Source organism: Cydia pomonella, chromosome 8 (genome assembly GCF_033807575.1).
Source record: "Cydia pomonella isolate Wapato2018A chromosome 8, ilCydPomo1, whole genome shotgun sequence".
Lineage (NCBI taxonomy): Eukaryota > Metazoa > Arthropoda > Insecta > Lepidoptera > Tortricidae > Cydia > Cydia pomonella.
The window spans coordinates 9462214-9476179 of record NC_084710.1 but is presented as its reverse complement, the minus strand read 5'-3'; the positions used below and the strand labels follow the sequence as shown (position 1 = coordinate 9476179).

Here is a 13966-nt window from a genome sequence, read left to right as displayed (position 1 = left end):
GACATTCACAATGCCCATACCTCTCTTGTGGACGTAGTTTAAGGAGGTACCCGGGTAGTATCCGCTGTACATACTTATACTTAATATAGGTGTACTTCTGTTCAAAAAACTTTCGACTTTATAGTTACACGAGATAATTCAAAGTTTGTACGGAACCCTCGATGCGCGAGTAAAACAAACTCGCACTTGACCGGTTTTTAGGGTTCCGTACCCAAAGGGTCAAACGGAACCCTATTACTGAGACTGCGCCGTCCGTCCGTCCGTCTGTCACCAGACTGTATCACATGAACCGTGATAGTTAGCCAGTTGAAATTTCTACAGATTATGTATTTCTGTTGCCGCTATAACAACAAATACTAAAAACAGAATAAAATAAATATTTCTTTCCAATCTCGAGGTTTTCATCCAATCACCGAAGTTAAGCAACGTCGGGCGGGGTCAGTACTTGGACGGGTGACCGTTTTTAGGGTTCCGTAGCCAAATGGCATAAAACGGAACCCTTATAGTTTCGCCATGTCCGTCTGTCTGTCTGTCTGTCTGTCTGTCTGTCTGTCCGAGGCTTTGCTCCGTGGTCGTTAGTGCTAGAAAGCTGAAATTTGGCATGGATATATAAATCAATAAAGCTGACAAAGTCGTACAATAAAATCTAAAAATTTAATTTTTTTTAGGGTACCTCCCGTACACGTAAAGTGGGGGTGAATTTTTTTTTTCGCTTTAACCCTAGAGTGTGGGGTATCGTTGGAAAGGTCTTTCAAAACTAATAGGGGTTTTCAAGAATCATTTTTTGATAAAGTGAATATATTCGGAGATAATCGCTCCGAAAGAAAAAAAAAAATGTGTCCCCCCCCCTCTAACTTTTGAACCATAGGTCCAAAAAATATGAAAAAAATCGTGGAAGTAGAGCTTAAGAAAGACATTAAATGAAAACTATAGCGGACATGATCAGTTTAGCTGTTTTTGAGTTATCGCAAAAAGTTTTCCCTTCATAGTAAAAAGACTTACTTTAATTAGGTACTGATTATGCAAATTTGCCCATTTGTTTAACTCGGGTGAAAGGTACCGTTTCATCCCTTGGTTAACAATTTACTATACTTTAAGCTCCAGTTTAGCTTATTGTGACGGAAGAGTAACTACGGAACCCTACACTGAGCGTGGCCCGACATGCTCTTGGCCGGTTATTATATGTAGATAATGGTACGGATCCCTTCCTGTGCGAGTTCGACTCGCACTTGGCCGGTTTTTTTATTATTATAGAGTTGTCTGTCGGCGATTGCGCGGCTGTAGGTAATAGGTATAAATCCACCCCAAACAGTCCCAGGCTTAGTCTGTCGCTCAAGGCTAATCTGAAGAGGCTTTGGTTTTCCAATAAGCATGGGTTTAAGTATTTCCTTATTTTTATATTTTTCACTAGTAATAGTATACCTACCTTAGTATATATTATATTTATGTATGTATTTTATTTTTAAGTAGGTATTTATTTGTTAACAATATGTTAGGTAAAAATAGGTAATATCAAGGTGATAAAAAATAGTATTTTATACAATCGTGATATATTCGAGAGCTTTTCGGTCGAGTATCGTGTAGGAAACGAAGCTTGCTGAGTTGCCAAGTAAGGTACGAGATTGAAAAGCTTGATTATATCACCATTGTACCTATACAATACTTTTTCTACGAGTCATCTGAAATAATACTTCTTTTACTATAAGAACTAAATAATTAATTAAATTTGGTAAGTATCTTAGTGGACATAAACGCGCGACTCCCACCCCGCGCCCGTTTAGTCTTCTCTATGAGAGCGCGGCGGCACGTGATTGGTATTTTTTTACATTTGACTACAGCCTATCGAAATGAATCTTATATTTGAGTGGGAGCCCATAATGAAAAGTACGCAATAATTGTTTAGTATACGAAATCTTAATTCAACTATTACAGTCGACGAGTAGAAAAAAATTGTTATAGTTAGGTTATAAGTTCTGTCACAAAGGTTTTGACTGATAAAAGGTAAGGTAATACAAAGCTTTAATAAAAAAAAAATTGCCATGATTTGAAAGCTTGTTTTATACTGATCGTTTAACATTTATATCGCGTCTTTATTTACTACTTGTTTCCTTTAGGATATTCGTTAGACACGAATACGCATATACGCACAGACATAATACACCATGGGTTTGGTTTGATGAAAAAAAAAATTGTTTTTAATTTTATGACGTATATAAAAAAAACTACTTACTAGATCTCGTTCAAACCAATTTTCGGTGGAAGTTAGCATGGTAATGTGTATCATTTTTTTTTAGATTTTTCGTTCTGTTATTTTAGAAGTTACGGTTACACATTTTACCACTTTGGAAGTGTCTCTCGCGCAAACTATTCAGTTAAGAAAAAAATGATATTAGAAACCTCTATATCATTTTTAAAGACCTATCCATAGATACCCCACACATATGGGTTTGATGAAAAAAGACTTTTTAAGTTTCAGTTCTAAGTATGGGGAACCCCCAAAACTTATTGTTTTTTTTTTTCTATTTTTGTGTAAAAATCTTAGAATACATCTACTTACCAAGTTTGAACAGTATAGCTCTTATAGTTTCGGAAAAAAGTGGCTGTGACATAAACGGACAGACAGACGGACATGACGAATCTATAAGGGTTCCGTTTTTTGCCATTTGGCTACGGAACCCTAATAAAAACCGATCTGGTGGAACAATTTATGTATTCACGCAAATTTTGTTTAACTTAACCTAAGTATACTATATGAAGTTTGTTCTGTACTCTATAGGTAACTAATATAAGGCACAGAGAATTAATTATAGGGACCGTGCGCGTTGGAGGGTCCGCCATCTTGTGGCCTGAATCGGAACCATAAACATGCACATTTACACGTCACGTGTTTTCTTGTGCATAGAAGGTTCTGCCATCTTTTGAGGTACATCGGAACAGTAAACATCACATTTAGGCCTCGCGCCAAAAATCTGACGGCTCCTGTGCTGCCTCCTACAGTTCATGCACGCTCCCTATAATAATAATTGAGAGCGCACTATTCGCCAACAAACTGTCTTCAGTTTGGCGAAGCTTTTATATGGATATAGTCATAAGTATTTTTTGAAAAATAAAAGGTACCTACCTGTACCTGTAGCTTTCTTATCAGTCAAAACCTTTGTGACATAACTTATGACCTGACTAAGTATATAGATGTCCGACATGACATTGATATGTCATAATCTTAAATTGTAAATTGATCCTCATAAGTAGGGTTGGTTCTAAAAGTGGTATCTTGAGGGTTAAACAATTTTGCCACCGAGTGAAACACAACATTTTTCACCACACCAACGCGAAGAAAATACTAACTGTTAAATATCAAATAAAGTGAAATCCAAATGAAGATTCAAAATCATAAATTAAAAGTCAATTCTACCAGGCAACATAAGGACAACTCAAATTTTGCATTAGATTACTTTGCCACACATGTGGATAAAATGCAACTACCTCATCAGTTTTTGAACAATTAAGAGAGCCTTTACCAGCTGGTGTGGTGAAAATTATTTTTCTACACATCAGTTCGTAAAAGCTCTCTTGATTATTTAAAGACTGACGGGAAAATTGCATTTTATGCACAATCAGTTCGATGCAAACTTTGAATTGTTTCTTTATGTTGACTGGTAGAATTAACTTTTAAAAGATGATTTCGAATGTTAAATATTTAATATCATTCATTTGGATATGGTTTTGTTTAATGTTGTACAGTACATATGGTGCTACTTTACGGCACTAGTGCGAAAATTAGCATATTACGTTACTGTGTCGAACATTTAAAGGGCCATATGTACTGTAAAACGTTGTACGATACATGTGCGAATAGGTAATTAAGTAATGTACTATTACGGTTAGTACTAGAGATGTGCCGACTACGGTTTTGGCCGACTAGCCGACTAGCCGACTAGTCGGCAGTCAGGTGGCCGACTAGTCGGCCGACTAGTCGGCGTAGCCGACTATGGTCTTCGCCTAAGTTCGGGCGTAATCGGGAACGTTCGGGTCGCCTGATTCGCTGCCGCACGTGGTTGCGTTTTCATGTTTTGACTAGTTTTGTTTACCTTTCCGATTCACTTGTTGCTCCGGTGTGTTATTATTAGAAAAACATACAAAACGAATCGTAATTGTTGTTTAAAAGTTTAAATAAACAAGTAGTGATCTTTATAAACATTATGACTAAAAGAAAATCACGCGTGTGGACATTTTTTGACGATGTTGAAGATGATTCAAGTAAAGTGAAGTGTAATCAATGACAAGTACTTATTTCGCGAGGTGGACTGGGTAAATCGGCAAACACTTCGAGTATGGTGGTTTTTTATTTTATTTCCTTATTTTTTTGGAAGATCTAGGCAGCCGACTATTCGGCTCATTTTGCCGACTAGTCGCCGACTAGTCGCCGACTATAAATGTGGCCGGATAGTCGGCTTTCCCGACTAGTCGGCGACTAGTCGGCACATCTCTAGTTAGTACCAATTTTCCACGCCTTGGTGTGGTGAACATTTTTGTGTATCGGTGGCAAAATTTGTTTAATCCTCGTGCCTTGAAACCCTCGAAACGGTCAAGTTTCCAATTCCAGTTTAGGGCAGTTGTTGACAGGGTCCGACCCACCTAACAAAAACTGCCAAATTCAGGACCCACATCTTGGCCGTCTTACATAGGGAGCGTGAAATATTATTCATTATTAGTAGCGGCTGTTAACCCGATCGGTCGGTATGTCGCCTTATGTTTCAGGGCTCACTCAAATTTCGCTTGCGACCCACCAGTGGGTCGCGACCCATAATATTAGGGCGTGCTGGTCTAAGGGAAAGGCCTGTGCCTAGCAGTGGGACACTGTATGCGGCTATAAAAAAATGTACTTAGTCAAACGCCAAAGTTAACAGGATTTACAAAAAAACAACCTGTAAGTGTATGTGTCGGAGAGGGTATATAAAAAAACTTATTCAAATTCACGTTACTTTTATTTGGTAAAGCATACACATTACATAAATACATAGCAGTATTCTGGCTTATAACTTTAAAAGGCACACGGTATGATTATATGTACAATTGTACTTCATAAAACAATACCAAAACTATAAAAAAAGTTGTACAAGTCTTCGATTAGGAATGTATGGACGTTTTTGTTGGGAAATGTTTTATTAAAGGAATGTACAAATAAAATAAATACTGTTAAAATACTTTCATACGTTTCAATAATACACATTGCGCTAACTACACTGATCAAACACGAAGTATAAGTAGTAGCTGTAAAATGTATAAGTAGATTTTCTTTTATCTCATCACCCGCTAGACATACACATATATTTTATAAAATAGCTGCTATTTCCTTTCCAGCACCTTATTAGCTTTTTGAAATAAGTTTTATACTTTTGTCTATTATTAAATTACTATTATTAAGTAATATGTAATTTATTTATTTAACAACTACAAATGTAAACGATTTATGCATTAATTTCTACAACCGTTTCATTCGAACTAGGAGCTACACTGTAATTTAAAACATCAACTAATGAATTCATTGTACTTCAAAGTGATACAAATAATGTATAATTCATTTGTTTTTTTTTTTTTACAATAAACTTATACTCGTATGTAATCTCCTACTTGAATGAAATGATAGCTAGATAATGCATCTAAATTTGTGTAAAGTTGCTCGATTAAGGAATTTTTGTAGCAATATGTTGTACAGAAATATCATGGAGTTGATATAGTAGATATAAGATCGAAATAATTGAAATAATTGATTTCGTTATTGAGAAGTGGAGGCTCTTTTCTCACGCATTAATCAGTATACTTAACTAAAGATTTCTTTAACTCATGAAAAGCGTTAGTCTTACCATATAATGGCTATCTTATTAAATACATACCCACAAATGTCTAACTACTTTTTTCAATTCTTAATATCAATGTAACCATTAAAAATATTTTGTTACAAAAGACTCCATGGCTCTTACGATACAGTGTTCTACAAAAATTCCCAAGCCTAATTATTGCACTTTGATGTTTATGATACTAGGAACCTGTGAAGGCACATCGAAAAGCACTAAGTTTTGTGTAGGTCTATAATGTACTCTACTAATTCTACTAAGATAGAATTAGTTGTTAATTAAATTATTATGATACGTTGCGTTTCGCTGTTTATGTCACGTTTTCTTGATGTCCGCCACGATTATTGGGTACCTGTAGCATAAAACATAAGTTATACAGGTGTTGTTATAGTGTGATACTTATTTGTTATTGTGGTAGTTACACATGTTGTTATTGTCGTGTGTTAAATACCTAGTAGTTACATATGTGGTTGTGTGTTACCTAGGTGTTGTTATGTGTTATTTATTTGTTATACTAGTAGGTACCTAACTGTTGTTGTGTATTACCCATCTGTTGTTGTGGTAGTTACACAAGAGTTTTGTATGTTACTTATCTGTTGTTGTGGTAGTTACACAAGAGTTTTATGTGTTACCTATCTGTTGATGTGGTAGTTACACAAGTGTTTTGTGTAATACCTATCTGTTGATGTGGTAGTTAATACACAAGAGTTTTGTGTGTTACTTATCTGTTGATGTGGTAGTTACACAAGTGTTGTTCAGTTTTACCCGTGTGTTGTTCAGTTCTACATATGAGTTGTTATGAAAGTTACCCATGTGTTGTTGTTATGACAGTTACCTATCTGTTGTTGTGGTAGGGGGCGCCCCCGTGGCGCGCCCACTCGCGCTCGAACTCGTGCTCGAGGATCTCGGCGCCGCGCTTGCGCGTCAGCCCCGTCTCGTCCAGGCTTAACTCGCACATCTGCATGTCGTCCACGCCTGAGACAAAAGCAAATAAAATAAGGGCGTTTACACAATAAATAATTATCAATTTAAAGCACGCAAGCGTATCGTGGACCACGTGACAAGATAAAGTGCAAGGGCCGTAAGATTAGGATATTTTTGCCATCGGGATTAACCCGGTTCGGCAGTGCACCCACATTCAAGAGTTTCTGTTTTGGCCTGGGGTTGACTGGTAGAGGAACTAGAGAATGCCTTAAGGCATTAAGTGCAATAAAGTTTAAATAAATAAATCTTATCAGTCTTTAAAATAACATTGTAAAAAAGTCAAACTTCTTACGTTCTACTTGTTGCGTGTGTACAGCTAAATCACTCACGACCGATACACGTGAGGTGATTTTTGTGGTGTAGTCAGGCTTCTATAGCTATTTTAGTTTGTTGGTGTGGCCGAGGGTACTATGTACATAACACCCTCGGTATGTTCAATAATGTAACGTGTGTACGCGCGACTGACCGCTCTGCAGCAGCACGGGCGCCTTGTCGGGGTGCAGCTCCATCTGGCGCGCGACGTACTGGCCGTCGAAGTGCGCGTACCACCAGCCGCGCCGGTCGGCCGCCGCGGGCCGCACGAAGGGGATGCGGAAGTAGCGGTGCCGCGCCCCGAGCACGTCGCCTTTGGCTGCCAGGCGGGGAGTCTTGGCTGCACGGACGACATACATATGTCTATTACACGGAAGAGGGCTATTCGAGCGATATATAAAATAAATCAGTGAGACTCACTTGCAGATAAGTTTAAGGATATTAACATAATGATACTGCACTATAAAAATAATAAATTTATTAAAACTGGTCACCCTGCATTATTATCTCGGCGAGCGCGAAGTCTCTGTTTCAGATTGCAATTTGCTTTCATAAGTTCGGATGTATTCTGCAGGTCGCATTTCTCATCCGTGAAATTTCGTGAGCAAATAGTTAATAATTATATTATAGAATCTTTTGATCGATTCCTTTATGGATTTTTCAAAACGGCGGAGCCATGACGATGTGCGAGGATTACATCTTAGAATTTTAACCTATAGTCGCCTTTACATGCTTATCTTTATTTTGTACAGAATCGTCCTACGGGTGATTCCATGGCGGTGTTCCTTATCCGTGATGCAAATTTAGGTGTTAATATTTTTTTATCCCTAGATATAGTGTTCCGTATTTGAATTATTAATAAGTCTACGAAAGGAAACCAAAACAATGGCGGTAACTAAACAACCTGACTAAAAATCCGTGTAAAAACCTACACGTATGTTTTCTTACGTCCCGTTCAAGCACGTACCTACGTCAATATTAGGTCAAAGAGGTTAAACATTTTGTTTTTTTTTTTCTTCACAAATTATGGTAAATAGTGACACCAGTGACCCCTACCTGCTTCCTCCTGCTCGTTCATGGTCGTCTTGCGCGCGTTTTGGCCTTCCTCGGGCCTTATTTATTTATAACAGTTATATTATTATATCATGTTCACATTATTTATAGTACAGCTATCATAAAAGTTACCCAATGCGATAGTGTAGCAAATAATAACCTAGATTCAATACAATTAATTCTATAAAGTATAAGTATGTTTGTAATACAAAAAAACTTTACTGAAGTAATTTTCAGGACCATGGAATACATAAAAAGTGGCCGTGACATAATCGGACAGACAGACGGACATGACGAATCTATAAGGGTTCCGTTTTTTGCCATTTGGCTACGGAACCTTAAAAATCCGGGTAGCAAGTTGCTTCAGCATGCTGGTGGGCCTCGCGCTCGGCCCCGCCGGCCTCAGGCTCCGCGAGGCCGCGCACCCCGCACGGGCGCACTGATCCCACCGCGCAAGTTTCAATATATGTACGTATAGTACCTGCGTCCATGATGCTTTGCGGCGCCCGCTCCTGCTCGTTCATGGTCGTTTTGCGCGCGTTCTTGGCCTTCCAGGCGTGGTACACCTTCAGGCGCCGATGGAACTCGTGTCGGCATGCCTAAATAACAACAAATATCAGTTTTTACTTAGCGCTTACACTTTTTCAATTTGCCGCCTTAAAATCTAGCTGCCTGAGAAAATAACTACTTTCCCATAAAGAACTAGCCATGCTAATGAGATAACAACAGACAGCTTTCATCGTATTGGGACGAAAAACCAAGTAGGAGAACAATAAGTTTAGATAACGTTATTGACCGTATAATAACTTCGTAAACCTTAATGCAAAACATAGGCCACCAATAGGGTATTTGACTACAAATCGAATCAGTTTCTTTTTTCGCACTGTCAAAAAGATGGAATTTATATGAAATACTAGCAAATGGGTTTAAAGATTTTTTATTACTCATAAAGAACAAAAGTTCACTTACAATGAGCTTAAACTATAAACAATTTCATACGTGGTTTACAATCACATCCAGCTAGTCGATGATACTTAATATACATTATCACTGATATATTTCTTCAACTTGGTTTTAAACATTTTTAATGACTTACAATTTTTCACTTCACTAGGTAAGTTATTGTACAATTTGACCAAGACCACTGACCTCTAGAAATGACGTCACGATCAAAGTACCTACACTCCTTATAGTTCTATACGGTTTGTAAAATAGAAATTGTGTTTAAAAATAACTTCTGTCTACGTTTCTCCATCAATGTTCTGGTGTTTATTTCATGCATGGCGTGAAATAAATTATTTTAAATACAGTCAACATCCCTATTGGCCAGTTGAGATGTCGCTGTTACTACAAAGTAAAAGTCTCCTGCATCACTGTTTTTACTGAGGCTTGGATGAGTGAAACAGAAAGACAATGTCAAACACGAATCTTAGGGCCAACTGCATCAACTATAACTCATCGATCACCGCTACTCTGCAATGAACTAATAAATTTCCTATGCAATCAAATTTAGCGCCCGCAACCCCGGCTGACTGTCCACTGACCTCTAGAAGCTCGATGTCGCACGACGTGTTGATGGTGTCCCTCAACTCGGAGTACTTCCACTTGGACAAGTCGTGTTTCTGCTTGCCCTGCATGGCCTGCTGCATCCTAACTCGCTCGGATCTACAAAGCCAAACGCGTGTTATTGCAAACTGTATTGCGGTGAAATAAAACTAACATGCAGTTACATGCAGTTTTGTTCAAAAATAATATCTCACGTAGTCCTACAGATATTAGTAACAACACATTCGTACAGGTATTATAAAGAACAAATTAGTATCTTAATAAGATTTAAAAAGAATACTATAGTCAACATCCGTAAATTACCTATTTCATTTATTACATAACTGTCATATTTAAGTTCAAGCGATTTACCAGTACACAACTTAATTACTTTATTGAGACAGAAATACTATCAGTACCAAAAATTTTGTTGTCTATAATGCAAAAAACTGAATAAACAAATTTGATAAAACAGAAGGGAGCTACCGCGAAGACCGAAATTAAAAAAATCATCCATTGCTCAAGTACAGAAATACCGATAGACGGAAATAGACGATTTTCAAATTCGGAGCGTGTAAGTGCTTTAAATTACAGTGCAAAACGATAATTATCAAAGTAGAAGCAAGATGCAAGTCTGAAGACGCATGCAGTAACTTTTATCGACAAAACTAAATTACCCCACTGATAAGGTAATAAGAGCTCATAGGAATTTAAAATAATCAAAAAAATTACACACAACAGTCTTATTTTAATAATCTGTAAAATGCTATTCAGGATCTATGCAAAAAGTTTCCATCCATACCAACTTGATCGATATACATAGAATGCTTGATCGAACGATAATCAGTCAATATTGATTGATGCACGACTCGACAATACTAAGATTTAATTGCACTTTTTGCTTTTTATCTACTACCTAGACAGGTATTCAACCTTAAAACCGAGTACCGTAATTTTTCCATGTTTTTATTTAATGATCAAAAAACATAAATAATTTAGACTATAAAGAATTAAAGATCATTCCACGTTTCATGTTAATGTAATTACTGTTTTAGTTACACATCTACATAATAATAAAGACTACTTTACAACTAAATAGTTAAGCACAGTCCATGCCATAGTAGAAACAAGCGGTATAAAGTTAGCAGTGAGTTAGTAGGTGTCAGTAGAGATCATTTCGCTTTCAATTATTTTTACTATAGATGCGCTCTTACTTGATCCAAATCATACCTTCGACTTACACTTACTTTTATTCTGTACTACTGTTTCGTTACTGTTTTATTTTGTTCCCAGCGAGATCACGTTTTGTTCACGTTTAGGGATATCTTTTAGTAGAACTGTATAAGTGATTTTGTCGAAGACAGCTTGCTTATTCCTTATGTGTGAATCTTAGTTTTTGCACTATCAAGCCAATGTCAATTCAGCGAAATATTTCGAAGATTGTCTAATAAACATATCCGGGATATTATAAATATATCAGTAAAAGAACGCATCTTGTAGTTTATATCAGAAAGTAGGGTTGTAATAATGTCAACGTTGAAAAATCGTCGAATGAAGAACACAGACACAACTATGTAGAAACCCCTTGACAAGACTATCTTCTATACAGAATGATTCAGGAGACGTGAGCAGGATCAAGCCTGCGTATTCAGTAAGTTATCAGTAACTGTGTCGTACCAGTATTTGTGAGATTAACGTTAAATTATTATTTCTGTTCAAAAATTTATTTTATTTTATTTACGACATTTATGGTCACCCTCTTTGTTTTATCCATAACAAGTGACAAATTGAATGTCATCGGAGTCTGGTTACTTTTGAAAAATCTCAACTCACTGAAGTGTGACATTTTATTTTCTTCATTAATCAAACTGCTGTCATAACGGTTAAAGAAGTTTTATCTTTGTTAATTAAGTGTTGCAGGGTGTCCATGATTGGAGATAATCAAATTACCTTAAAAAAACTGTGATAACAGAAAAAAGCGTGATTGTTTTACTTAAATATGACGGTGAACGATTCATTAACATTTACTGATTGTGTAGGCTTGGTTCTGCTCACTTCTCGTGAATCACACTGTATATGCATTATTCGATACGCAAAAGAATGTTTAAAACTTATTCTATTGTCAATAGATTTAGATCATTTCGAACCCTACGCGTAGTTACCACTGATACCGAACGACCGAAATCAATTCTAGACAATCGCAGTGGCACGAAGTGTCAGTATTCAACGTCACGTTTTGTTTTGCTTATGACACTATCACAGCTCTACTATCTGTTATAATAACTGAAAGCGAATCATAGATATAGCGAGCGTGCGTAGAAGGAAACGTTAGTCTCACTGAATACCTGTTCAACTTATTTTCTCCATTCACTGTGTCCATTGTTGGGAAACTGTGCAAACAAATAATACTTACTATCATCACAATACTAATCATTCGCAGTATATCAACTTCGGACAAAAAACTCTGCGTAAATTCAATCAAATATTATCGGGCTACCTTAGAACTACGCAGAGTTAATAAATCAAACCATACGAAATCCCTAACATGTGTCAAAGTGATATGGTTCCATGGAAGCTCAAAGTTTCCATTTTGGTGTCCTGAATGTCATCATCATCAAATTTCAAATAGTTGACATGCATAAGGCCTTAAAATACATTTCTATCTTGACAAGCTTTCTCTCATAACCTCCTAAGTTCCAGAGTCATTAATGCAATTTTATATTTGGAACCTTTTTTTATTCCATTATAGTTCAAAAGTCTGCGTTAAGAGGTTCTGCGTTGGTCATGTCACGGTTACATCCAATTCAGCTAAGCGATCAAATACCGCAATGTAATGAAACTCGCATGCGAGTTCTCGCACCGTCTAAATCAGCCTTTGAACAGGCTCAATCATAAAGCTCTGTGTGTTGTATGTTATTTTAACGCACTCAGTGGTTGAGTACAGGGTACTGTGTATTTGAATTAATAAATGATAATCACATATTACCGTGAGGACTGACTCGACGTTTGTATGAAGTCAATGTACTGCTTATGATTGTTGATTGTGGCATTGTCGCAGTATGTCGTGCCAAGCTATTTACAGGAAGAAAGGCGCGACATGCGACAGTAAAAAAAGTAGTATACCGACGAAAGTAGATGTTAAAACATGTCTGTCTGAACATATTGAACTTATGTCACATATTTGTGTTTAAATATTAACCTGTTTCGATTATAAAATAAAATGTGCCATTTTCAACCAAAAGGAAACTTATTGTCGGTTGTCAATAAGGCTATTTCCATATATAGCTTCAATTTGAAATCAACCTTATCGACAGTTGATAATGTTGTACCTATTGTTTCAAAACGTCAAAATGATGACAATTATTTCTAATTATTTGATTTTTGGGTATATTTAAAGAATGGTCGTCGACTGTACGCCCGTTTCGCGATAACTTATTTCGGATGTATAGACTTGTTTTTTAAACAATTATTTACTATAAACGGGCTTTAACTTTTGAGTAACAAAATACAAGTTATAATGAAATAAGCGCCAAGTAGAATTTCGGTACTATTCTTTACTCGCAATTATGTTGTCGTCGGTCGCGTAAAAAAAAAAAACGTATGTGCGACAACGATAATAAATGATCGGTATCTGTACAGAAGTAATTCTACTACGGTCGACTTATCGGTCGTCAAAATCTGGCGAATGCGCCGCTACCGAACTATTGGCGAAAATCGCTAACTACATACAGTACAGCGGCGTATTAGCCAGCTTTAGAGGTAACTTTACGTACATATATTGGTCAACATATGCGAGTATAGGCGCATACCTGCGTAGCTGCGGCGGCGAGCCCTCCACGTGCCCGTTGGTCTCCTTAGCTAACCGCACGGCCATCTCGTGGTCTCGACGCTCCTGCTCCAACCTGCACAAACGGATAGAGTAAGAGATACTTGTCAATAACGCACTGTAACCAAAGAACGCGCGACAACGCTGTTCATGTATATACCGATTTCCCTCTCACATACAGGAGCGGAGTGCCAATCCGCATTCAATGTAAAGACAGCTTAACCCAGCGATACTCAACCTTTTTTTATGAGGCAACAAAGATGGGTTTGCCTTGTACCCCGTGCCGCAAGATGAATTTGCTTAAAGGTGACGTTTCAAAGGCTAGGTTATATATCTACACCTTATAAGGAGAGTGAATGCTGGAAATCGTGTAAATGGGGCACTCAACGCT

The 13966-nt window shown here is 37.2% G+C and overlaps 1 protein-coding gene across 1 annotated transcript in view; it reads right to left on the bottom strand.

The window, feature by feature from the left end:
- Positions 1–4963: 4963 nt before the first annotated feature.
- The window catches only part of LOC133520509 (myosin heavy chain 95F), a 61950-nt gene continuing 52947 nt past the window's right edge, over positions 4964–13966 (bottom strand). The window contains exons 21-27 of the mRNA XM_061854973.1: positions 13559–13651; positions 12095–12139; positions 9749–9869; positions 8686–8803; positions 7306–7491; positions 6691–6830; positions 4964–6207 (exon numbers count right to left, since the gene is read on the bottom strand). Coding sequence (XP_061710957.1) covers positions 6691–6830; positions 7306–7491; positions 8686–8803; positions 9749–9869; positions 12095–12139; positions 13559–13651 — 703 coding nt within the window. The 3' untranslated portion in view covers positions 4964–6207. The remainder of the gene's footprint in view (positions 6208–6690; positions 6831–7305; positions 7492–8685; positions 8804–9748; positions 9870–12094; positions 12140–13558; positions 13652–13966) is intronic.